Here is a 24,090-nt window from a genome sequence, read left to right as displayed (position 1 = left end):
TTAGCCGGGATGACACCAAGGAACACTACTGCAGGGGAAGAAGAAAGCTTCAGGTGAGATCTCAGAGAAGCCCTCAGCTGATCGTTCTGCTGGTTTTCTGCGTGGGTTTGCTATGATCTCTGTTGCGAGATGTGCCTTATTTTCTCAGAGCCTGACTGTAGCTGCTTTTTTCCTTCTTCTTCTTTCACTACAGTGTGATCAGCAAGAGGACGGACCTCGAGTGGAAGAAGTGCACAGTCGTTCTGATCAAGTGGTTCTCAATAGTTCAACAGTTCTTTGAGAAAATTGTGAAATGTTTAGGACCACTTGAGCAGTTGGACACTTTGCCGCCACGTTACGGAAAACGCTCCGAGCGTCTCCTTTGTGAAGGGAGACATCTCAGAAGGCCCGACTCCGAACAACGCTGGAACAACTGTGTGATTTATTCATGCTTTCCTGCCTCCTTTATGTCATTTTACCACATTGTGTTACAGCCACACCTGCAGTCTCGGGGAGCTGTGGGGGGCTGTAAAAATCATTAGGCTTCAGTAATTTCATCGTGCTGGCGCACACACAAAATTTTAACAGCTCTGCTGCTGCAGTAAGGCTTGCATTTTCACTGCTTTTCTGTTGCTGCTATTCAGAGGTACTGATTAAAACAAGTCAATAAAGAACCATTTGTCTGTGATGAGTCTGTGGGGGGTGATGGACCTTCCGTCCGCAGGGATGGTCACTGTCCAAAGTAGGGGAAAGGAGTTTTAATGTAAAATGGCAAATATGCACACATGTGGTGTCATTTATGACTAATCTAACACTAGAGAGAAATTTTCTTTTAAATGAATCAACCACCGATTAAAGAGGAGCCATATATGTCTCATTTAAAGTAGTTTGGGATATGTTCACTAGTCTTTTCCTTCGCTTTTCATTGATTCCCCCCCTCATCAGTCCAAGCCTGGGCCTAATTAATAAATTAATTCAAAGTCCTTGATTAAAATTTAAACACAGGTTGTTTTACTGTGAGATTCATGAGAGGAGGGGGAAAACTTAGCATTCAGAATCTGACACAAGAAAATCCAAATGATTTTTTTTTTCAAGGAATATTGCATAAATCATTCATGAACGCACCGCTCAACATTTATCCCCCTCCTCCTCCTCCTCCTTCTTCTTTTTCTCCTCCTGCCTTTCTTTGATGTCCTCAATGCGCCGAGAACTATCAATATTTGCTAAACGCTTCTCGCAGAGCCTGTCCTGCAGCGGGAGGAGCCGCAGAGGTCTCCCAGGATGAGGCAGAGCAGAGGCGCTAATGAGATGCCCACAGCCATGTGCCCGAGCGCGCGCCCGTGCGCGCGTAAAGGGCAGCAGATGCAGCAGCGTCTGCGGTCCCCCGGGGATGGGGTCCGATCCATCCCGGGTCTTCTCCAGGGGCCGGAAGGAAGAGACCCAACCCAGACCTCCTGCGGCGGGGAGGAGCTGAAGGACAAAGTGGATCCGTTTTTATCGCGGGTTACTCTGACAAACAGAGGTGTGGGTTGGAATAAAAGTGGATGAGATGCTCAGAAATAATGAATCCATCCGTAGAATAATAATCATTTATCCCCCTTGTTTAGCTGCCAGAGCGTCATTGTTGCCCAAGTCTGAATCTTGATCACATTTGTTTAAATAAAAACTAAAAAAAAACTAAAAACTTTAGAACTTGTTCCTCCCTTTTAGCAATGACCTTCTACGAAAAAAAAACCTGTTTCGAGTAGCTGGAATCTAGATTTATATTTGGAAACTTGGTTTAGACCCCACTGAGCTATAAAGCAAGAAGCAAGAAGAAAACCACACCGACGCGCAAACTCATTCTCACGAAAAACCGAAGCATAAAGGGTCATGGTTAAAGAACTGTAATTTCCCGAGTCTTTGAATGCATCTTTTTAAATAATTGAAAACTAATAGACTCGCGCTCTTTTGGGTTATTGCAACCAGCTGCGCTACAGGGAGGGTCCAAACACAGCCACCTTTCGGTCCTAATGCATTCTGGGAAATGTAGGCACAAGTGGTTTGAGGACTTGAGAAACACTTGCAACTGAAAGTCAACACACCTCCTGCAGTGACTTGTAACATCTTGTGAATTTGTAGCTATAAATAAAACATAATATCATTCTGCCAGTTTATATTCTGCAGAATTATAAAGGTTTTGATTGTATAACCACAGTTAATTGCCTCTTTATTCATTAATTAATTCAGGAACTGCTTCAGAACACATGAACCAAAACTGGACTTCGTCTTGGGGTTATGTTTATATAGAAAAGCCCTGCTGCTCCATCAGTCCATCATAGTTCCTCTGACTCTGGTGGAAAGCACCTATTAGCTGCAGTTCTCAATCCATACTGATAATAGGCTCGGCCTGATTAAAGAGGTGACGGCTTATTCATTGAATATCGATTGGCAATCGTTTGATCTGGCTGAATTTCAGACATGACATGCAATGTTTAGTCGCAAGCATTTAGAATCATCAAATTATTCAGAAATTCAGGAATACAGGTAAATAAAAGAAGTAAAAAAACAGAATCTGCACATTTTTGACTCATTTAGATGGTTATTGTGTCCTTGAATTAAAAATCTGAGGCCCGCTGCCACGTTTAAAGCAGCAAAAAAGACTGAAAACAGGTCAAGTGTTAAATTTAATATATATTTTTTACCTATACAGACTGTGTAGTCACATGATTTAAGCTTTTACTGGTTTGCAGCTGAGTATTTTGTGTACATTGAGTGCCTACCTGCATTTCAGAATTGCATATCAGTATATCTGCACCATCTGATATAGTTCAGGATAACCTTTTCTAGGTTTGATTTTATAGTTTGCAATGACTTAGACAAAAAGAATAGGTGAAACTTTAAAAGAAAGCACAGACTAATATGAGCTTCATTAGGTCTAAAATAAGTTGGCCAAACGAATGAAATTTCAGCTGACTGACATGAATGGGAACTCGAGAAGCTCACACTTTGAATCTTTATCTGGGGGGTAAGAAGGTTCAGCTTGCAGGTTTAACAATCTTTGACTCGTGAAGATGGAGCCATCAGTGTGCGCCACTGTCACACAGTCAAGTGACACAAGAACATGACAAAGATGGAGTCATTAGGAGGGTTCCAAGCAGGACTGCTGCTGCGTTTTACATCTCCGTGCGTGCGGGGGGGGGGGTGACAAGCACGCGCCGGCAGACCGGGTGGAAGAGGAGGTCATCAGTGACAGGAGAGCTCAGGGTGGGGGGAGAGAGAGAGAGAGAATGGCTGAGGGGAGGAGAAGCAGGAGATGAGTGCGCAGCAGATGCGCAAGGTGCTTTTATACAGACCTGCTGCGGCGCGCAGATCTCAGACCTGATCAGCCAGAGGATGGTTTAAAAAGTACCACAGTGGATTACACCTTCTCTGCACGCCGGGTGGATTCTACTTCTTGCCTTTTTTTTTTTTTTTTTGGTGGACATCTGGAAACCCAAGAGGTTATTTTACGCACACGTGCCGAGAGCTCACCGCGATCCACTGAATGTCCGGATTAAAAACCCTTGCGGATCTTTTCAGGGGGCACGAGACACGCGAATTTGATGGATCTACAAGTCAAATAGGTTTCCCACCGAGTGGAATATTTTCTGGACAACGCCATGGCTTTGCCAAACTCCCCGGCGGGGTCTGCCGAAGCTGGGAAGCCCAACCCCAGCGTCATAGACCTGGGGACGATTTTTGTTGACTCCGACATCATATTTGGGTTTACGAGTCACCTGCTGAAGAGAAAAACAAAGGTAAAAGAAAACAACGGGTCCGAAATGGGGTGTTTGAAACGAGTGGTGATGGGCAAATGATGCTCCTGTCTGTTCAGCATCACACCCGCTTCTGTTAACTTCAAACTTCAACCTCAGATTTAGGAGGAAAAAGTTGATCTTGGTCAAGTGTTGAAGACTTCCTTTATTGTAATTTAAAGAGTTTTAACTTTTATTTGCGTAAGAAAAAATCTCAAAAATCAATTCCGATTCAGATTTAAATGTTTGATATGTTTGGTAAAAGCTTAAAATAAAAAAAAATCCAAAACCTTGAATCTCCTGGATTCATCTCTTGAAGCTTTAAATGTTGCCACCATTAATTGAAAATACACTCTACTGAACATGTTTCTGTCTTTCCACCCCAAATTTGATCAAACACGTTCTGTATAATGTGCTGTGACAGGCGCAAATTGAAACCCAAAGACATCAAAGTCCAAAAATCTGTCGTTTAAAGAGAAAAAAAAATGCTTCAGTTGTTGGGGGGCAGAAGCGCGTGTGGTCACTGTGGCTGACATCACCCGCATGAAATATTCAAAGTTTACCAATTAAATATTAAACCTGTAGTGCGCAGCAGCCCTTCAGGCTGCGAGCTGCTGCTGCTGTGCTGCGTTTTGGACAGAGGATGGCGCCAGAGTCACACCGAGGACCCACAGCGCTGCGCAAATCCTGGGAGAGGCAACAGTTATTGATGAGCCCTTTAACTGGAATAAATATCTACAACAGAACACATAAAGATAATATTTTGTCCTGTTTTGTGCTTGATTAACTTTTTTTTAGCCGCATCACACTAAAAAAGAAATTCCAAAGTGCCAACATGTGATCCATCAAATAAAATTATTTTCCCTTCCTTTTATTAAAGTAATATTAATAAGAGAAACACTTTAAATGGGCAGATATATGTCCCTGCTCAGTTCAGAGAGGTCTGCGCCCCCCCCAAGGAAACTTCCCTCAGCCCTCCCATTCCAGCACTACACCGCCTCCCTCCAGAGCCAAAACTCGTGCGCAGCTTGTAAACTTTCGGACTCGGAGGTTCGCAGCCCTGATGTGGCAGATGACAGGTAACCCAGAGTCAGGTCTGCAGTGTGTAGCCTATGGCTCTGCTCTGCCGCGCGCCTTTCTGCAACAAAACCCCCCTCCGAGTTGCACCAGCACCCTCTCCTGAACCCCTGATCTGGGAGAATGAGCTCAGGCAACTTGGTTTCTGATGGAGGGGACCTTCACAGCCGCCTGTTCACTGTAAGTGAGTCACTGATGAAGTGGGGAAAGGTGATTAGTTTCGTTTTCTTTTGCGCTTGAGCTGCGTCCCTGCGGGTTGCCAAATTTCCTCCAAGGAAGGACCACTTTTTGCGCACTAGTCTGAGGTGTTTCTGCTGGCAGTCCAACTGTTAACCAAAGTTTCTGTGTTGTGCTGAAGGTGGAGGGGTGTCCGGGCGGAGAGGCTGCGGTAACCCCCAGGAAAAGACTCCAGTCTGCGGAGGAGGCGCGATGCAGCAGCCGACCTGCTCCTGAGGGCGCCGGGTCGGTTTCCATCTCCGAGTCGGAGGAGAAAGGAGGAGGCTCGTGCCAGCAGTGCCAGAAGAAGGTCTCCGAGCTGAAGAAGCAGGCGCTGGCTCTGGCTGACCAGAACTCCTTGAAGGTTGTTTTTCACACTTTCAAATTCCAACTTTTTAAAAAATGTTTTTTCACCTTAAAGTCAGAAAACCATCACTAACTTGTTCTCTCTAAAACTCAGCTTCTTAGAAATACTTTGAGCTGATGAAGCATTTCTTCTATCTTTTGTTTAATTGTCCCCACTTGCACCTGTTCTCCATTGTCCACTTTGTCCAACTGTACCAAGAAGGTTCACATCATCCACTTGTGAAGTTAACTATTGTCCTGCCTGACATCAAATATTCGCCTTGGATGTGAAACTGGGGGGTTTTGAGACATTGAAAGTGGCTCTTTGTTTGGCCAAACAATGCTTATCTTTTTATGTTGCTGTTGGGTGTGGAGGGGGGGGGTGTCCAAATGAGCAAGACACTCATGTTGGAGACTGAGGAGGAAGTTGGGTCCCAGCCGGCCTTCGTTGTGCATTGAAAGTGTTCCTGTGCGTCTGCTCCCACAATTCCCACCACGGTTAAATATAGGCTGTTGTTGTGTTGGGCCGGGTTTGCCCCTCAGGTCTACTCTCCTTTTGTTGTTCCATTTTTTTTTTTTGAGAATCTCAAACTGAGATTGAATTACAGCACTTAAAGGTTCCCCCACTAATCTGACAGCACCTGATGTTCATGCAGCAGGTGTCCTAAGAGACATTTTTGTACCACCTGGGTTCTATATGTGTGGTCAGATTGCTGTAGGAAGTTTGAAGGATATCAGATCTTTATTCAGGTATTTTCAACCCACATAAAGGCTTAAAAGCTATTATGTTATTTAAACTGACCCTGTGTTTAGTGTCAGACCCTCCAGCATCACTTGGAGCCTTTAAGGTGCTCTGTGTGGAAGAAAGACATGAAGACCACTCCTTTAGCCCTTATTTGAACTTGTTGACGGCTAAATTGGGCCTTAATTTCGGGGTGGCAAACAGGCCTGCTGTTGCACCATTGTTGTAGCAGGGGCTTCTGCTGCTGAAGGATAATAAACCCATTGTTTCTGTGAGTTTGAGCTGCTCACCTGTTGGGGCTCAGAGGATGGATGTGGTTATGGATGGTTGCTTCCAAATGACTTCCTCCAAGGAGAGCATAAAGGTCAGTGGGGGTCATTCAGGTACTGGTTGGTCTGGGATTCCCCCCCCCCCCCCNCACACACACACACACACACACACAGAGCTACTAAACACACACTTCCATGTAATAACCTCACATGCACCCCCACACACACACACACACACACCTGCCCAGGGTTCGGCCGGTGTTGAGTCTGCAGCTGTCATGGGAAAAAGCGAGACTGTTTACCCGAGGTCACACTTCCCCACCCTCCTAATCCGCCTGCAGTCTCGTTTTTTGTTTTTTTTTTTCTAAAAAGGAAGTCACTCAGTCCCCAGACATCCCTCTGCCCCCCTCTCCCTTCATGTAGACTTATTGTTTGAATACAGTAGTAGTAGCAAGTGGACAAAAATTCAAGGAAGAGTGTTTGGGTAGCGTGAAAGTGCTATTATACACGAAGCCTTCTGAAGGGAAAGTTGACTTTTCACACACTCTGAAGCCTTCCAGACAGTTTTTGTGTTTTCCTGTTTGGGTCTACAGGAACATGCTTACAGTATGTCTCAGAAGAAAGCTGTGGAAGCAAAAGCCCCTCCCTTCATATCTGTGGTTCAGGGCTGCTTTGTAGTAAGCTGTGGGTGGAAGTGGACAATGGTAGACATGCAGGAAAGTGTTTGTGTGCAAACCATGTGGTTAGTATTAGAAACTGTTTTCATTAAAGAGCTAGCATTTCTTGAAAGGATGCAGATCATCTTAAGTTGAGAAATTTAGCCAGTTAAGTCAAACCTTGGAAATAACAATATATGCTACTTTATGCAATATTATAGTACATCTCACATGGTCCTGCATGATCTATTAGACTGTCAGCTACTACCACACCAAAGTTTAGCTCAATATCTGTAAAATGCACTGAGTTATAGCCATTTTTGTGTAGACTAATGTTGATAAATTATAGTTGCCATCTTGACTTGCATTGGCTCCAAGAGTTAATCAGCTGTAAATGTACAGCCATCGATTACTTTCTGAAGGTTTCGCTAAAACCCTTTCAGTTGTTTGTGAGATATTTTGCTAACAGTACAGACAAACACACCCACACACACAGATAATCGCTCCGCCTTTGCGTTCAGCGGCAAGCGATAAACACACACATTATACACAAATGACCAAATTTCCCAGTTTGTTCTCACAATTTGCAACATCTTGCTCACACTGAGCAGTGCATCTTCAAATTAACTTTGCCGTAATTATGTCCTTGAGCTACCCTACCTTCATTTAAGCTGCCTTTGACACTCTTTATGTTGTTCAGTCAGCAAGTGATAAAATATAATTAAAGGGGGGAAAAAACACACGCAATTTAATAAAAGAACAGGTAGAAACACGAAAGACAACCTCCAGACTTGATTTTAATTAAGGGAATTCACCTAATTAATTTGCATAACTTAAACCTATAATAATGAGTGACTTCAGTTGTCAGCTGGTAGACAGTCTGGATTCAGTCATCTGAAACTGTGCTTAATGTGGCTGGACACAGCGGCTAAGTTAGGCATGATGCAGGGAAAGATTATTGCTTGAATCTCCACTTCAAAGAAACCACTCGGCTTCTGACTTTAATGAAAGGATCTGTCAACAATCACTGCAAACAGATAGGAGTCGTATTATTTTATCTGCCCATAAAAGTGTTTTGCAACCTTTTCTGACATGAAAGATTATTAGGTTAGGGGAGTCAATGATAGCGTTATTAGACTTGTAATGTTCGAGTGGTGGGGAGCTGTTGCAACATGAGAGAACTGAGCGATTTGAAAGGGTGAGCTTCCAGTTGTTAGTTCATAGACCCGTGGAAAAACAGCAAATTAACCACTGCCTGTAAGAACTGCAATCTAACTCCACTGTAAAAGATAACAGAAAAAAAAAAAAATGTTTCCATTCTGTAGATATGTATTCATCAATCAATCAATCAATCAAATTTTATTTGTATAGCACATTTCAGCAGCAAGGCATTTCAAGGTGCTTTACATAATTAAAAAAACAAAATAAAAACAGCATGTGACAATGAATAAACAGTAAGAAAGAGAAAAACATCAAAGACATCAAAACCCCGCACTCGAACCCTAATTTAGCCATAAGCAACTCTAAACAGGTTGGTTTTAAGTTGAGATTTAAAGGCACCCAGTGTTTCAGCTGTTTTACAGTTTTCTGGAAGTTTGTTCCAAATTTGTGGTGCATAGAAACTGAAAGCTGCTTCTCCTCGTTTGGTTCTGGTTCTGGGGATGCAGAGCAGTCCAGAACCAGAAGATCTGAGGAGCAGCAGCAGCGTTCTGGATCAGCTGCAGCTGATCATGTTGGCTAAACTCTGACGGATAACGTTCAACGATAATAAGCGCCAAAAAGGTTGGATTTTTGTTCATGAAGCTTCTTTGACCTAAAAATAACAAATACAATTAGCACAGTTTAAAGTTTGTTTAAAGTAAACTCGATTAAAGTTGAAACATTACAGAGGGTTACATGCCAGTCTTAGTCACCGTTTCTCCTTGTTTCCAACATTTTTGCTTTGAGCTTTAGTTTTAGATTTACACACATGACAAGGGTATCGATTCTTATCTAAATCCTTGCCAAAAAGCAAGTATGAGCATTCACAGTACTTTGTCGCTTCAGCAGTAGAGTAAAATATGAATCTCTGGATTATGAAAATATTTTAATTCGTCTCCTTTTTCAGCCCTTTGTTGCACTGACATTTGATAAAAAACTTTGGATTACTGATAAAGTAACCAAACTGTAACAGTACTTTATAAACACAAAGGCTTATAAGCAGCACTGGGCTTTGTGAGCTCTATTAGTGCACTGACTGATTAACAGATAATGTCCTGCAGGCCTGTGGGAGGCTGATGGTTTTGTTGAGGTCAGCTGTTGCCAGACCTCACCTTTCGCTGGACTTTTGCACTGTGCAAACAGAGACACTGACCAATGAGTGAGCAGCTACAGACATCAACATATAAGGAGTAGAGAATGAAGAGGAATGATTTTGTTGAGAGCAAACAAAGCAGCAGCTGCAGATAAATGCACTATGTGACCATGGCCCTTATGAATGCTGTATATATGAGTGTGTTGGCACAAATTAATTTATATAACAAGGAGGCCTTTTGCAGATTCTCTTCTTGTTGAATTAATGATTTATTCTCACAAATGACTCATTAGGATTCAAGTTGGATTTCTTTCTGTTTTGACCCTCAATCCACTCAAATGCAAATTGTGTTAGAGTGTCTTGGTAAGTGTTTTAAATCAAGTTTTGTTCCTTAAAGCACTAGAGAAAAGAGATATTGCTTCATTTGGCTACTATGAAATAAACCCTTATTTCTACACAATAATTGATTTGAATGAATGTGCATTAAGTGCCTTTTGCCTGCCTTTTTCCACACTTACTGATTTTTTAAAATCTATTAGAAAGGCAGAGTGTTCAGTTTAAATGGAAAATATTGCTTTATTGATAGTGAATGCACACAGATCAGTGTGAGTTTACAAGCATAAGAAACATGGGGAGAATTTCTCCACCTATTTATCTAAGGAAATTGTACTTTTTCTCTGCCTATTGACCTCCGACCTTCTTGTCGGTTCTCCCAACCTGTCTGGCTGATTAGTGTTTAGGGTGGCCGACCTGAGCTGGAACAGGTGTACGCTGCCAATTTCACAGCAGGGGGGCAAGCATCAGGACGGTGTGACGAGACGGTTTGAAAAACCTCTCAGGTTGTGAAACTTGAGCTGACGCAGAGCTAAAACAGAGCATGACCATATTATTCATTCACTTCTGAGCACCTGAGCCCCCAAGGACCCAAGGTTGTGTGTGTGTGCTCAGCAGTGTGGTTCACTGCAGAGAACCCAGGAGGAGATGAAAAACGAGACAGGAGACGAGAGGAGACTCTGGGCTGAGCCGTGCTCCGGCTTCATCCCTGCATGCAGTGCGACTTCTGCTTTATGGCATGTGGTTGTATTAAACTGTAGAGCAATAATCTGGTGTCAAGTGGTGCAGAGACCACAGACATCAGTCATGATGCTACTGTTCTGTTTGAGCTGCAGCAGCATGCAGTTGTTCACTGCCACTTTACATCAGTCCCCAGATATTTATTACCAGTCTGTGCTCTGTTTGTTTTATCTTAAAAAAAAGCAATTAAAAAATATACACTTTAGTCTGCCAATTAGTAATGAAGGGTGCCCTTAAAGCACCCTTAATATCATTCCAAAAATTATTTTTGTTCTGGATCTCGTCACACAGTTTTGAAATAAAACCTTCTTATAGACTTTTGGTAGTAGTAAGTTGTACAATGTAGTACAATGTGTAAAATATGCAAAAAATTGCACAAAGAAGCAGTGGTGATAGGTCAGTTTTTGGCAAAACAGATGACAAAACCCAGCCCTCTTTGGAGCTCTGTAGCTCAGGCATACGTCACCACAGAAACATCATTCAAAGTCTAAATTGGTCACAGAAAGTTGGACTTTACATGTCTAAACTTTGATATCTTTAATAGTTTTCACACAATCACAGTTTAAGTTAGATGATTTTTGAAGATTTCTCCATGGGATGTTTACCTGACAGTTGATGATGTCACACTAACCTTTAGCTGTCTAAAATGTTCAAACACTTTGCAAAAAAAAGTCCTCTTACTCCCACAAGTCTTTTTTGGTACATATTCAAATCACACATTGAGACATAGGGATTTATGTCTTCCTTCACTCAGTGTCTCTCACTGCTAAAGGACTTTTGGTTTTCTCTCAAATCCTCCCAGAGTGCAGACACTCTGCACCTAAGCTTCCAGAGACTAAGTATTTTAACTCAAAATATTCTCTGGAAGTGAAGGGTCTTTTTAACTTAACAAATTTCCTAATGAAACATTATAGAAACATAAAAATTCACATGTAACTATCAGAGTCTTCTGCAGCTCGCAGTTCAACTTATAGTTTTTGCACACCAACTGTTTGAGGCTTACCTTTTCAGTCTGTTTTTGTCTTCTCTTAAGTTTGGTATCAGGGAGTGAGAGACACAGGTGTATGGTTACCACGGGGACCATAATATGCCACTGGCAGCAGCTTTAACATTTCTTGGTTGGTTTTCTTCACACTTCTTATCGAGTTTATATGTCACTGATGTAGGAATTTTGTGCAGTAGCTGCATGGACACCCTGCAGAATGTTTTCCAAAATATGTTTTAGTGATATAATTATATTGTTTAAATGTTCAAATCATAGTGATTTCTTCTTACTTTGGAGAATGTTTGCACAAAAGGCTGAAATAGACTGCTATTTGGATCAAGTGCTGCAAGAGGTTAATTGCTATGAAAAAAAAAGAAGAGTCTGTTTTTGAACATGTAATTCTTCTTCTTCTTTACTTCTAAGCAGTCCATTACAACCATAGCTTTTAAATTTGGATAGTGAGACAACCGTGTCAGTTGTTATGGGAGTGCGGCGTGTTTCTCATTCTCTTCCTGCTTCCAGATTTTCACAGCACTTTTACTCACCACAAACCCCATTTTCTAACCTCTGGGCAACACTGAAATGAAGGCCAAAGCTTCACTGTGTCTGCTGCAGTTCCATTTTACATCTTTAATTTGTCGGGCTGAAAAGTGAATCAACCCCAGTTCTTGCAGGCCAGTCCGCTACTTATTGCGATTGTGAGTGTAAATTGCTAAGTTAGCGCTGGTAATGGGTTCAGGGTGTGCAGATATAGGAGGCTGATGGGTTTGGATGGAACAGGAGCTGCAGTAAGGCTGATGCTCATCACCTTTCATCAGCAGGACAGTGCAGGAATCCAGTGGAGGAGGTTAAGGAATGCTACACCTGGTATAACGCCCACGCTACCCTCCAGTCTGCTCAGAGGAGCAGATCCACTGCAGGCAAAATGAAACAAGAGCTGACAGAAGCTCCTCAGCAGAGACCCACTGACACACACAAAATCCACTCTCACAGGTTTCCACAGATTTACCTGAAAATGTCCCATTTTGGCCATCTGGTTCTTGCTGCTCCTAATGCGTGCCGCTCTAATGTGTGCAGAGAGGTGTCCAGATGTTCCCACAGTTACCTGTCAAAGTGAGCAAAACTATTTAGACCCGCTTAGACCTGGAAATTTACTCTGCCATCTTCAGTTGTACTAGTAAAGGTTGCAGCACCTCTCTTATTAATCACAGTCCAGGAAAGTAGAGCCATGATAACCAATGTCAGAGCTTTTTAAAGTGTGAGACTGGCTTCTCGGTGGAGGCTCAGTGAATAGAGCTATCAAAAAAAACCTGTTTGTGATGTTGTTAAAATGCTCAGATGTGCTTGCTGCTGCAAAATTTTAATGTTTCCCCATAAACCAGAAACTAATGAATACTGTAAGTTAAATTATTTGTGGCATTTAGTGCATTTTGAATATATCATAATAATTATGTTTATCTTGACTCACTTACTAAGCAGGATTGGGGTTAAAAAACATAATATTGATCCTAAAGAATCCAGGTATTTAGCAAAACTGTGGTCCAACTTTTAGGATTTTTCAGAGGTTTTTATTGTCAACTTACAGACATATAAATCAACACATATATTAATGTTTTAATCCATGCAAAAACAAAAATAGCAAAGTATGGTAGTGGTTCTTCAGATGAATTTAGGTACTAGAAACGTCACAATTTTTATCCTCTTGGTTGGTTTTTGATTATTTTTTTTTCAAATTTTTACTTGCTATTGGACAAAAATTCATTATCCAGTATCATCATGTTTCATGGCTCAAAGTATGAATTAATAACATGAATTTAGAGCCACATGATGTCATTTCTAGTGACTACATGGTGAATCACACACAAAAAGAAAAAACATTACAGTGATATCACATAACATGGCTTGTTACATGATACACTTTAGTTTACTGAAAGGATAATGATCTTTACATCAACAATTACAAGAAAGATATCCGCACCTAAATGACTTTTTTTCTTGCAACAATGCAGAAAATTGAAATTTATGAGGCCGGATTTAGAATATTAAACATTTCTTCACTTATTGTTTTCTGAAAACTGATTAAAGTTATTACCTGATTATCATTTTTCAAATAATCTGATAAATAAAGTGTCTTAATATTTCATCATAGATCTGTTTTTGTTGTACTTTTCTTTACTCGGACATGACTCAGCACGAATCGCTGTCTTTTCATTAACAATTATTCTTACATAACTCTTTGAATTAAAGCTCCACGTCATGCCAGGAATTTGACAACACCTATATCCTCTCACAGTCGTTCATTCTTAGTGTGTTTGAAAAATGATTACCATACATAACATTGCTTGTCTGAATGAGTTTGCTGCTGTTTGGCGAAGGATTACGTGCTACAAAAAGCCAGACGGAAGTGAACAATGGAGGTGAAGTGGAGGCTGACAGAGCGATGTGTTACAGCACAGCACAGGGCTGCAGAGCATGAGAACAGAGGCAGAAATGTCACTAAACAAAGAACACAAATGCAACAAGAAGTGTAGCCGTCAGAAATTAATCAGTTAGATTTGGTAGTTTAGTACGAACCGAGCTGAGTGTCGTGTATACATATATGATTGTGAATATTTGCATGTGTTTGTTTCATTCGCTCGTGGATCTCCCAGCACTCAGGACCATATGTCATGCTGAAGTGAGACATGCACAATCCGGGCAGACTGCAGTCCATTATTGAGCCTGATTTAGAGTATTGGAGAGACATCGCTGTTGAGATAAATTTTCAACATGGTACACAGACACTGAGGAGCACTGAGTTGGAGGTAATCTCCTGCTGGCTCCATAAAATGCACTCAATTGACAGCAGGCCTTGTGGTAGCAGACAAATCGCCCGGCTTATAGCAATGCGCTGAAAGAGAATGCCAACGCTGTGTATCCTTGCCAAGATGGATATGCAGACAGCAAACTCTGAGCTGTTTGGGAGTGGCTCCCTCATTCACAGCAAACAGTGGTTTAGATTAGTGCAGTTCCTCAGGTGGACTTGAATTGGACTTGTTTGCTTTCCCTCATTGGCAGACACTACATTTCACCTGCCAGTTCAGAAGGGAAGAAGTGTTTGGCAATATTTACCTTCAGAAATGCTCTCAGTATGTAAAAAGAATTTCTGTGAAACTATTGGCTGATCAACATGTGCCGTCTTTTATGTAATCTGATCTCTGTCATAGTTTAAATCCTTCTATCACTTTGTTGCATATTTAAGTTGTCCATCAATATCTAAATTGTAGGTCATTAAAGGGATAGTTAAGATCTTTTCAAGTGGAGTTCTGTTGAACAGTTATGAACAATTAATATCTTACTGTCATAACGAGGGGAGACAGAGGCAATCCCAGAACGCAAAATCATCTTAAAAAGGAAACTAATTTATTAACTAAAACAAACAGATAAACAAAAGAGCTGACGTGGCAGCAAAAAACAACTAATACGAAGACCAAACAAAGGAACTGGGCATGGCAGGGTAGGGCAAGGAGCAGAACATGAAAACACAACAACAACAACAATGATCCAGCGGGGTGGTGGAGAAAATGACCAGGTTATATGCACAGGGGATAATAATGGGAAGTGGGCACAGGTGAGTGATTACAATGACTTACATGTGGAGATGGGCGTGGCAGATAATCAAGGGCAAAAGAGTGACTGGGGAGGAGTGAATAGTGACAGCAAACATGAACACAGAAACAAACAGAAAACCAGAAACAAAACAGAAGCTTACACAAATACCAATAACCATGACACTTACCTGCTGTAAATGGTTTTTGACTGGCCTCATTTTGGAGAACCAGTTTAATTTTGACCGAACTGACTAACTAACATCTAGTCCAAGGGTGGCTAAAACCAAAGTGCATTATTGCCATCTTAAAACAACCCTAATTTCAATAGGATTGTGGCGGTTCATGCATAGCGTAACTGATAAAGTGAGACTACACAGGGTTGGCTTGGTTCAAATTTGACCCAACCAACCAATTTGGTTATTTTTTTATCCCAACAGTGTGCAAATGGTACTTCATAAACCTTAACACTCCTGCTAGATTTGCATTACATATTTATTTTAGCAGAAATATGTTTACATTACTAATAATAATATAACCACTGTTCCAGGTTGTACCAGACGTGCTACAGCTAACTTAGACTAGCCATTAGCTTGTCAGTTGAGTCACAATTAAACTGTTTCTCCAAACTGAGGTCACCCAAACCGCCAACTACAACAGGTAAGATGTTAATTGTTCATAACCTTTCTACAGAACCTCACTTCAAAAGATCAATTTAAACATAAAGAAATACATAAAGTGATTTTTTTTTCTCTGCAACCACATGGTCAGTATCAATGTCATGCTTTTATTTGAGACAGCTGGATGCAGTTTAATATTTCTCTCCTTTTATTCCCTCTTAGTAACCAACAGTAGTAAACTGTGGTTGTGGTTTGCAGCTGCTGAGTAAGTGCACTGGTGTGCTTTCACGCCACATATCTCCATTTGTGTCTGGGTGAAAGTCCGGATGCACCTCTCTGTGATTCTATTTGTGTTTGTGTAATAGCAAACGGATTGTGTTCTGATTGGTAAACAGGTTGTGTTAACGCATCTGCCTGGACTTCCTAGCTATAAGCTTTGTGCTATTTTTTATTGTCAGGGGCTCATTCAGATACGTATATAGTGCTCCATAAATCCTGGCGAGGTGTGAAAATGCCAGTCAAAGTTCACGCTGCTCATGTTCATTTCATGCTTGAGCGTCCAGCTCTGGGAGCGGGGACGAGTGTGTGTATTGATGATGTGCGAATGTGCGTGTAAGTACCGGAGAGAAAAGAAAGATGAAGCACATTCAGGGTCCTTCCATCCTTTCCACTTTGCTGTAGAAGCCATCCATCTTTTTGATCTTAACTGCTACCAATTTATGATTGCATTATTACAGACTGGGTTTTGTCCTCATTCCAACACACTTTTCTGCTGGTGGCCTGGTTATTGAGGAAGGTGACTGGCCACTTTTATTCTGCTAGGCTTAGCTTCAGGATGAATATGACCAGAGACTGTGATTTTTTTCAGTTGCTTTTGGATCTTTACTTTTTGCTCACATTTGTTCATAAAGAGCATTAAAGACAATTAAGTTGTATCTCTTGTATCAGATAAATATCCAAAAGTTTATGTTTGCTCCAAAGCACGTATTGTTTCTTTAAAAAGGAAAGCAGCGTGTTTCATTGAACATTTGTCTTGCATTTTTAAATGACCTGACATAGTAATTTGTCTGCTGACATTTTAAAGGAAATGGCATAGCCCCACATTCTGCAAAATGGCAGCAAAGTTGTTTTTATTTCCATAAAAAAAGGGAAGGAAAAGACTGTACCGTTGAATTTCTCAACAGGCGGAGCACTGTAAAGGTCATCTGCAGTTGTATGGATTTTCATAATGGATTTTCACCAGAAAAACTCAATAAAGATACGGAAGTGCTTTTTTCTGTGACTGGCACCTGAGCTCTTCTTAAGTAGGCTGGCACACTTTTTACTTTGAGGAAACTGGAGTCTTCCAAAGCTTCAAAGGCTGAAATAATGTGTTGTTTATGCTTCTCTACTACTATCATTGCTATCAAATCTTAGGTTTTTGTTTGTCTGATATTGCACCACTGGAAAATTTGAGCTTTGTGATTTGTGAGTGATCTATGCAAACAATGCTTTGTTGTCTTTATATACATATATATAGTCTTTAGGTCTCTTTTTTGATAATGCACTCGTTTCCGCTGACAGATGCATGTTGTGCTTGCAGTGTTTTCAAGTACATGTTCTTCTTTTTAACTCACATGTTGGGAATGTGAGCGACACGTTCACATCATGAAGTTGTTCATGTTAGTTTGGTAGATACCAGCCTTTAACAGGATAGTTTAACAGACTTTGAACAACTAATTTTCTACAAATATCTTACTGATTTCTCAAGATTTGTGAGTTTTAGGCAAGGTAACACATAAAATACCAAGCTAAATACAATAAAACTGAAATAAAAGGTATACTATGGGTATAGTTGAGTACATAATAGTTTGTAGTGTAGATCAGATTATCTTAAAACAGCAAAAAGACAAAAGTGTGTTGCTTAATATCGCCAGAAGTGCTCAGTTCACATTCAAAAACTGCCTTGGTAAGTCAGTCGTTAACAGGAAATATGACTGTTCATAAATGTGTTCCTGCACAACGGTTGTGTTTTGTTTTTGTGTGTTTGCTCTCATAAAAATCACTGAAAAGCCACACTGTGGTTCTGTGATGAACTCTGCTTTTATCTTTTGCTCTCTTACATTAGGAGTTACCAGTGGTCCGAAAAATCCAAACAAGGATAATTAGATTTATAATCTTATAGCAGAGCTTTACTGTCTTGAAAAATGCTGCCTTCTTAAGCTTGTCATCCCTCCTAGCCGACGCTCGTTGGAGTAAACCTTCCACAGCCTCTCTTTTATGGACCGACTCCCATTAATAGATATGTCCTTTGTGCTTCCCCTCTTGTTACTGCTGTTCTATTTTATGATGTCACTCTCTTTGCAGGAGAGCTCTGGGCTGCTTTATCTCCTTCATGTGTGTCGGGCACTTAAACTTAAACCTTTCTGTTTATGAGTCCCAAACTGCCTCTCCAGCCTCTGCATTTCCTGCTCACTTCAGCATCCCCTGTAAAACACGAGCTGTCCTGCTTGTTCTGGGGACTTGCTGTGCGGACCCCCAGCTAAGCGTAAAACTCCCATGCTGAGTGTGACAGCAACCCTGCAAAGCAGTGTCTGAAAAAATATGTTTATATGTCTGGAGGTTTACCAAAAATGCTTTCTTTATGAACCAGTTTAAACGTTTTAGCTGTCATCTTGAACATAGCGAGACTTGAGCTTTGCAAGATTCCTTGGTGTTTCTTCTAGACGTACTTAAAAGATCGGTTGTAGACGTTGTTTACTGCTCTAAATTTATGCATCAAACAAAAACATCTGTGGAATGCTTTTGAACATGTCTGCGCAACACAGAAATGCCGTCCTTCCTCAGATCCCCGCTGAAAAGGAGGGAAGCTCTTGTGGAGCACACCTGTGTTCGTGGCCTCGTTGAATTCCTGCTACGTTTTACTGTTGAGAGCAGAAGTGGATGCTGCGATCGGTCCTCTGATCTTTTCCTCCGTCCACCCACCCTTTGTACTCCAAGAGCAAAAACTCAGCGGCACTTCTGAGCCAAAACATGGTGGCATGAAAAAGTTCAATGTGAGAATTCTGCCACTGTGAACAAAACGAGTAAATGACATGATTTGGAAAAGGCACAAACTCATAGAGAAGACGGTTCTTTTTGTAACAAAAAAAAAAGTTTGACCTAGTTTCAAATTGTAAAACATTTTCCTTGGACCCAAAAGCCAGTGGATAGGAGGCAGATTCAGGAGCAAAACCTGAACAGGTATGAAAGAAGACGACTGAATCAACTAACATGAGGATCCGACAAAGAACTATAAAAACCAGGAAGGATATGTACTGGGTGAAAACAGGTGTGCTGATTACAATGAAACATGTGTGTTTGTGTGTCGCTGGAAGCTGGGACAAATAAGGACATCTAGGCAGAAAGACCGTCCACACAGGAACGTTTTTTATTTTGTGAATACGCAAAATTTTTCTTTATTGTTTCAGCCACAAGTTTCTGTGAAAACAGCATTTTAGGAACCTCAAAATGGTGTTTTTTGAAGATGAGAGCGTTTCCTTTCTTTCATAAAACTGTACTTTTTTCACATTAAACATTGTTTTGCTCATTATGACCAAAGAGCTTTAGATTTCTGCAAACATTTTGATGCTGAATTTTGTGCTGAAGCTGCAGAAGAGGTTTTCTTTGTGATAATGCAGGTTATATTTGTACAGTGAAGACTTATGTATCCTTCTTTCAGCAGCTCTTCTTCAGTTTCCTTTAGACACCAATTTGACTTCCACTGATCCTCTTCCTGTAAGTTGGTTCATCTTTAGTTTGATATTTGAGCAACATTGTGATTTCTAGAGGAGGCTTTGGTTATATAAAGCAATGCTGATGTTTGGAAGATGGTGTTGAGAAATAATCTGCATGTTTGATATCTTACCTCTTGCCAGATATTTCACTGGCTGGTAATATTAGGTTGAAAGTGTGTGCTTGTCCACAACTGCTGATTCTTTCAACCTTTCATTTCTGCACACATGCATTCAGCATTTCTGTTTGCCTGCTAACCAGAGTCACACGGTCATTACCACAACCACATAGCGAGCTGTTGCCCCTTCCTCCCCTTTCTGTCCATCTCCGACCCCTTGGCCTGCCCTCGTCCCACGCTGGGCATTTTTGTCTTCATCTCTTTGTGAGAGGAGGGCTGTTTTGGCTGTAACGTTCATTGGACGGGGTGAATGCAGGGCACACTTGAACTCCCACAGAAGCGGTCACTGGAGACCATGTTTGAACTGAATTTGACCTGCCAGACTTCACCTGGTGTGTGTGTGCTGTCATCTCTTTTGTGCATTTTCTCTTTACATTGACACACACAGCTTAGGGACGAATTGTACGTTGGTTCCCACACTAGATTGCATCCCGAAAGTTATTCCTGCTTGGGTTGTTAAGCTATACGGTGTGTTGTAAAAGCCCTACAGTAGCTTTTGAAAGTCATACCATGGTGCTATTTGGATGGAAGGCTCGAGGCTCCCCCAGTGCTTGAACAATGCTTAATTAGCTCATAAACAAAAGGCTAGTGGGGGATCAAAAAGGGCAATCAACGTGTCTAGGTCCTTTGAGCTTCTCACACCATCAACAAAGCCCTCTCTAATGGCCCCGTCAGTCCACTTGTTGTGTCTTGCTGCGGTGTGCTTCCTGACAACATAAAAGGAACACATTCCAAAAAGAGATACGGACAAAAGACACTAGCTATGAAAACCTTCCTGTATTTTCAAAGCCTCCTCATGCCGCTGCCCTAGCTTTTTCTCTCTGCTACATATTTCGCCTTTACCGTCTTCAGTTGTGTATATTTAGATCCCCATGGCGACCACCACAGCTTTCATCTATCCGGTCTCTGTTTTGTATCCGTGACTTAGTGAGTCTGTTTTATTGCATTTCTTTGTTCAATGCTGTGAGGAAGTGTGCAGAAAACTGGGCTGGGTTTTGGAAAGGTTGTCGGTAAGACAGGTGTGTGTGTGTTCTCCTCAGTGCGGCTTTTTACACAGCCAGTATGTTATCAATTTTTTTCTTTCTGTTGGGACTCAAGCCCCTTTAAAGAAAACAGACACTGACTGCCACACGAGGATGGCACGGCAGCAGGTCGGAGGCAGTCTCTGCTTGTTTGTGCGACTATGTTATCATCTCCTGTTTCCTGTCAAAACAGGAAAAGACAGGGGCGAAAATGGAGGCGTAGGAAAGTGCCGCCTTGATGTGTGTTGGCTGGAGATCCCGCTCTGCCTGACTGTGACCCACTCCCAGCCAGGAAAAACAGACCTGCTCTGGGTGTAACCCACAGTAGGATACCTCGTGGTGTTATTTTTATCACTTTCACAAAGCACAGCGAGGGATGCTTTCCCCAGCTGTTGACACAGGTCTGGGTCATTTTAGTCTCCAAAACAGCCCGCCACATCTGAGAGAAATCCCATCTGGCCATGTCTCTTTGGCTGAAAGCCTCAAAATGACTGGGGTCTCTGTTTAGAAAGGGAAATCCTTTTTGACGTTTTGTTAATCATGAAAGCGAGACACTCCTTTTCTTTGGATGATCCCGAGACCTCAATCACAATACCTTTTCCGTCAGGCTGGAGTTGTCGAGTGATTTTATCCATCCATCATACGTATTTGTTAATTCTTTACAACAGGATGGTGTGCACACATACACACACAGTAAGCCCGCTTAAAGCTTTATTTTTTCAACTGAAAGACAATAGAATCAGCTGTTTCTGTAATTCAAGTGTTTGATTAATGATGATGACATGACAGGTACTTTAGAATCTGTCAAACTTAACGATATAAAAACTGCACAAACGTCTAACTGAGAAGCTTAATTATCAAAAAACGTCAACTTGCTCTGCTTTGCTCAGGGAGACAGTGTATAAAACGTCAACTTTTAGGTGTTTGAATTAGAAGTTTGGTCTTTTTGGGGTCTCTAAGTGACCAGACCGAATCAAGAAAACATTTCTCTTTTAAAAACCTTAATGGTGTAAGGAACTGCATTAATTTTTTTGTTTTAAACCCAGAGGTAATCTGACCTGAATCGGGGATTTCTTATATTTTAGTTTTTGTGACTTAATAAGACACTGAACACGAGAACAGGCGGGTAAACATCAGCCGAAGCTCCTTCAGCACGCAGCTCACGGATCAGCAGCGGCGTGGCTGCTCTTTTTTTTGTGACCCAGATTAAGATGTGACGCGAGCTTGTTGTCTGAGGTCAATGCCATCAACGAGGAGGTCACAGTTCAATTGTCTTTCTTGACGGAGCTTCGGGTGATGTTCCTGTTTTTTGGCAGAAGGCCACACCAGTGCTGTCCTCCACGTTTCACGCAATTAGTTGCCCTTTGACCCCGTCAGTCCAACAATCGAACCCTGAGTAGAGTTGGGGCATGCTTCTGCATCCCTAAACCTATTTAACATAAGACTCTGTGTGTGTACATCTAAAACATGTCCATCTCTCTTACATAAATAAGTTTATGTCTACTTTATTTATTTTTCTTCTTTTAATATATATATATATATATATATATATATATATATATATATATATATATATGTATAGGGAGAGAGAAAGAGAGAGAGAGAGAGAGAGAGAAAGAGAGAGACCTAAAAGTATGTTTCTGTTTGACTTTTCCTTCTTCCTTCCAAGACTTAGTGCTCTTAAATGTGTTTCACACGCTCTTAAATGCAATCAAAGTGCATCACTCAGGGTTTATGGAAACAAACTGACTCACATGAGTGCCATTGTATTAATAAACTACAGATATAAATCTCCATGCTGGCTACTTTCATTGTATGACTGCTGAGTCAGCATTCACACAGTTGTTTTCCTGTTAATACTTTTTTTTCACATGTTTCTCTGGTTCCAACTACATCAGCATACTTTCAGCAATTCTATCCATTCAGGTATCAAAACATTTAGCTCATTCAGAATTTTACATTTTTAGCTAATTTTAACATTTAGCTACTGTCGTGTTAACTGTAGCGTTTGTTGTGCTGATTCTAGCTTATGTTCTGCTTCATTTAGATTAGACAATTCAGTTCAGCTTCTTCAGCAAATTTACAGAAGCGTCATTCAGCACTCAGCATTCACACTGCATTTTATCAGAAAGCCCAATTTTTCTAGTTTTGTTTAAAAAATTCTGTTTTTATATTTCCTCTGAACAAACAATCAAGCAGCTTCCCCAAATTCTTACACTTTTTTCGAGACCTGTTGTGGTGACATTTTTACTCAAGCAAGCAGACAGCCTCTGAATCATGCGAAGAGCTGAATTCAAGCCAAATATGCAGGATTCAACAGAGCTGCCAGGAATTCTGCGGTTATCTGTTTATTTCCTGATGAGGAGTGACAGCAGCGGCGCTCCTGTGCTTCCATGTAGAAATCCCTGACATGCAAATAAAAAATATTTTGCAACTCATTTCCTTTCATTTCATTCATTTCCTAATGTTTGTAGGCTTGACTGTCAGTTTTATACAGATAGACATACGCCCTATTTTGATGGGATCCTAAGTGACCAAATGTGATCAAATGTCAGATTTCTGCTGGTGCAAATGAGCAGACTGTGTCACGCAATCACCAGCAGGTCTGCTGATGTTCCTGTATAACCACAAACACATTCATTGAATAGTTTTAGTGTTATTCAGACATAAACATGTTTTCAACTGGCTGTCAGCTGTTTTTCACACAACTATGAGGACATGCAAATTATATAGGTGGGTACATATTCAACATTTCATTCTAAAGCAAGGATTCTTGTGATGTGGTGATTAAAGTGGGTACAATCAGAGTTAAAGGACTAGCATTCCTTGAAATAATGCATATCACCCTAGTTTCAGACTACGATCATCTTATGTTGAGAAATGATAAAGTTGTGTCCGTTTTGGTCAAACCTTGAAAATATTAATAATAATTAAAAAGTGCAATATCAGGCAATGTATTAATGCTGAAGGTTTCTGTTGTGAATGGCTCTCAGCTACTACTACACCAAATTTTAGTAGAATATCTGTCAAATTTACTGAATTTAAGCCAAGCTCCTTTCACTTGTGAGTGTATTTAAATATTAGATGAAACTGTTGTGTTGTAGTCCACAATGATTTCTGCAGGACGCTATTGTTCCTGCAGTACAAAGTGGTAAAAATGTGCATGTGGAAAAATGTTGATAAGCGAAGCATTTTCAAAAGAAATTCATGAAAAGTCTTCAGACTGAATGAGTGGATTATTGTGTGTTGTTCTCCACTGAGATGGTTCAGCCTACCTCCTTATCTTGCTGAGATTCAGCTAAATGTGTCTAGACATCTCAATTAGCAAGTCGCTAACAGATACTGTTTTGAGCTTATCTCGACGTGTTTTTCTATCTCTATCTGCTCTCAGCAGCCTTCAGTGTCAACTTTTCATAAACAGACAACAGTTTTCCATTAATGCTGCCATTCCTGGCTGAAAGCCCAGGGCTGATGTTTTCTCTTTCTATTATTAGTAATGATTGTGCTCTCTGAGAAGT

The 24,090-nt window shown here is 41.0% G+C and overlaps 1 protein-coding gene and 1 long non-coding RNA gene across 2 annotated transcripts in view; both read left to right on the top strand.

Annotated features, from left to right (window-relative positions):
- The first annotated feature begins 3 nt into the window (after positions 1–3).
- LOC119617415 lies at positions 4–653 on the top strand. Its single transcript, XR_005233660.1, has 2 exons — positions 4–53; positions 194–653. It is a non-coding gene; the product is annotated as an uncharacterized LOC119617415 (long non-coding RNA).
- Positions 654–4,782: 4,129 nt separating this feature from the next.
- Positions 4,783–24,090, top strand: part of kif26ab (kinesin family member 26Ab) — a 65,122-nt gene continuing 45,814 nt past the window's right edge. The window contains exons 1-2 of the mRNA XM_017416014.3: positions 4,783–5,012; positions 5,191–5,412. Coding sequence (XP_017271503.1) covers positions 4,956–5,012; positions 5,191–5,412 — 279 coding nt within the window. The 5' untranslated portion in view covers positions 4,783–4,955. The remainder of the gene's footprint in view (positions 5,013–5,190; positions 5,413–24,090) is intronic.

Source organism: Kryptolebias marmoratus, linkage group LG10 (genome assembly GCF_001649575.2).
Source record: "Kryptolebias marmoratus isolate JLee-2015 linkage group LG10, ASM164957v2, whole genome shotgun sequence".
Taxonomy (NCBI): domain Eukaryota; kingdom Metazoa; phylum Chordata; class Actinopteri; order Cyprinodontiformes; family Rivulidae; genus Kryptolebias; species Kryptolebias marmoratus.
Note: the sequence above shows the minus strand (reverse complement) of the source record. Positions and strands in the feature narration are given on the sequence as shown.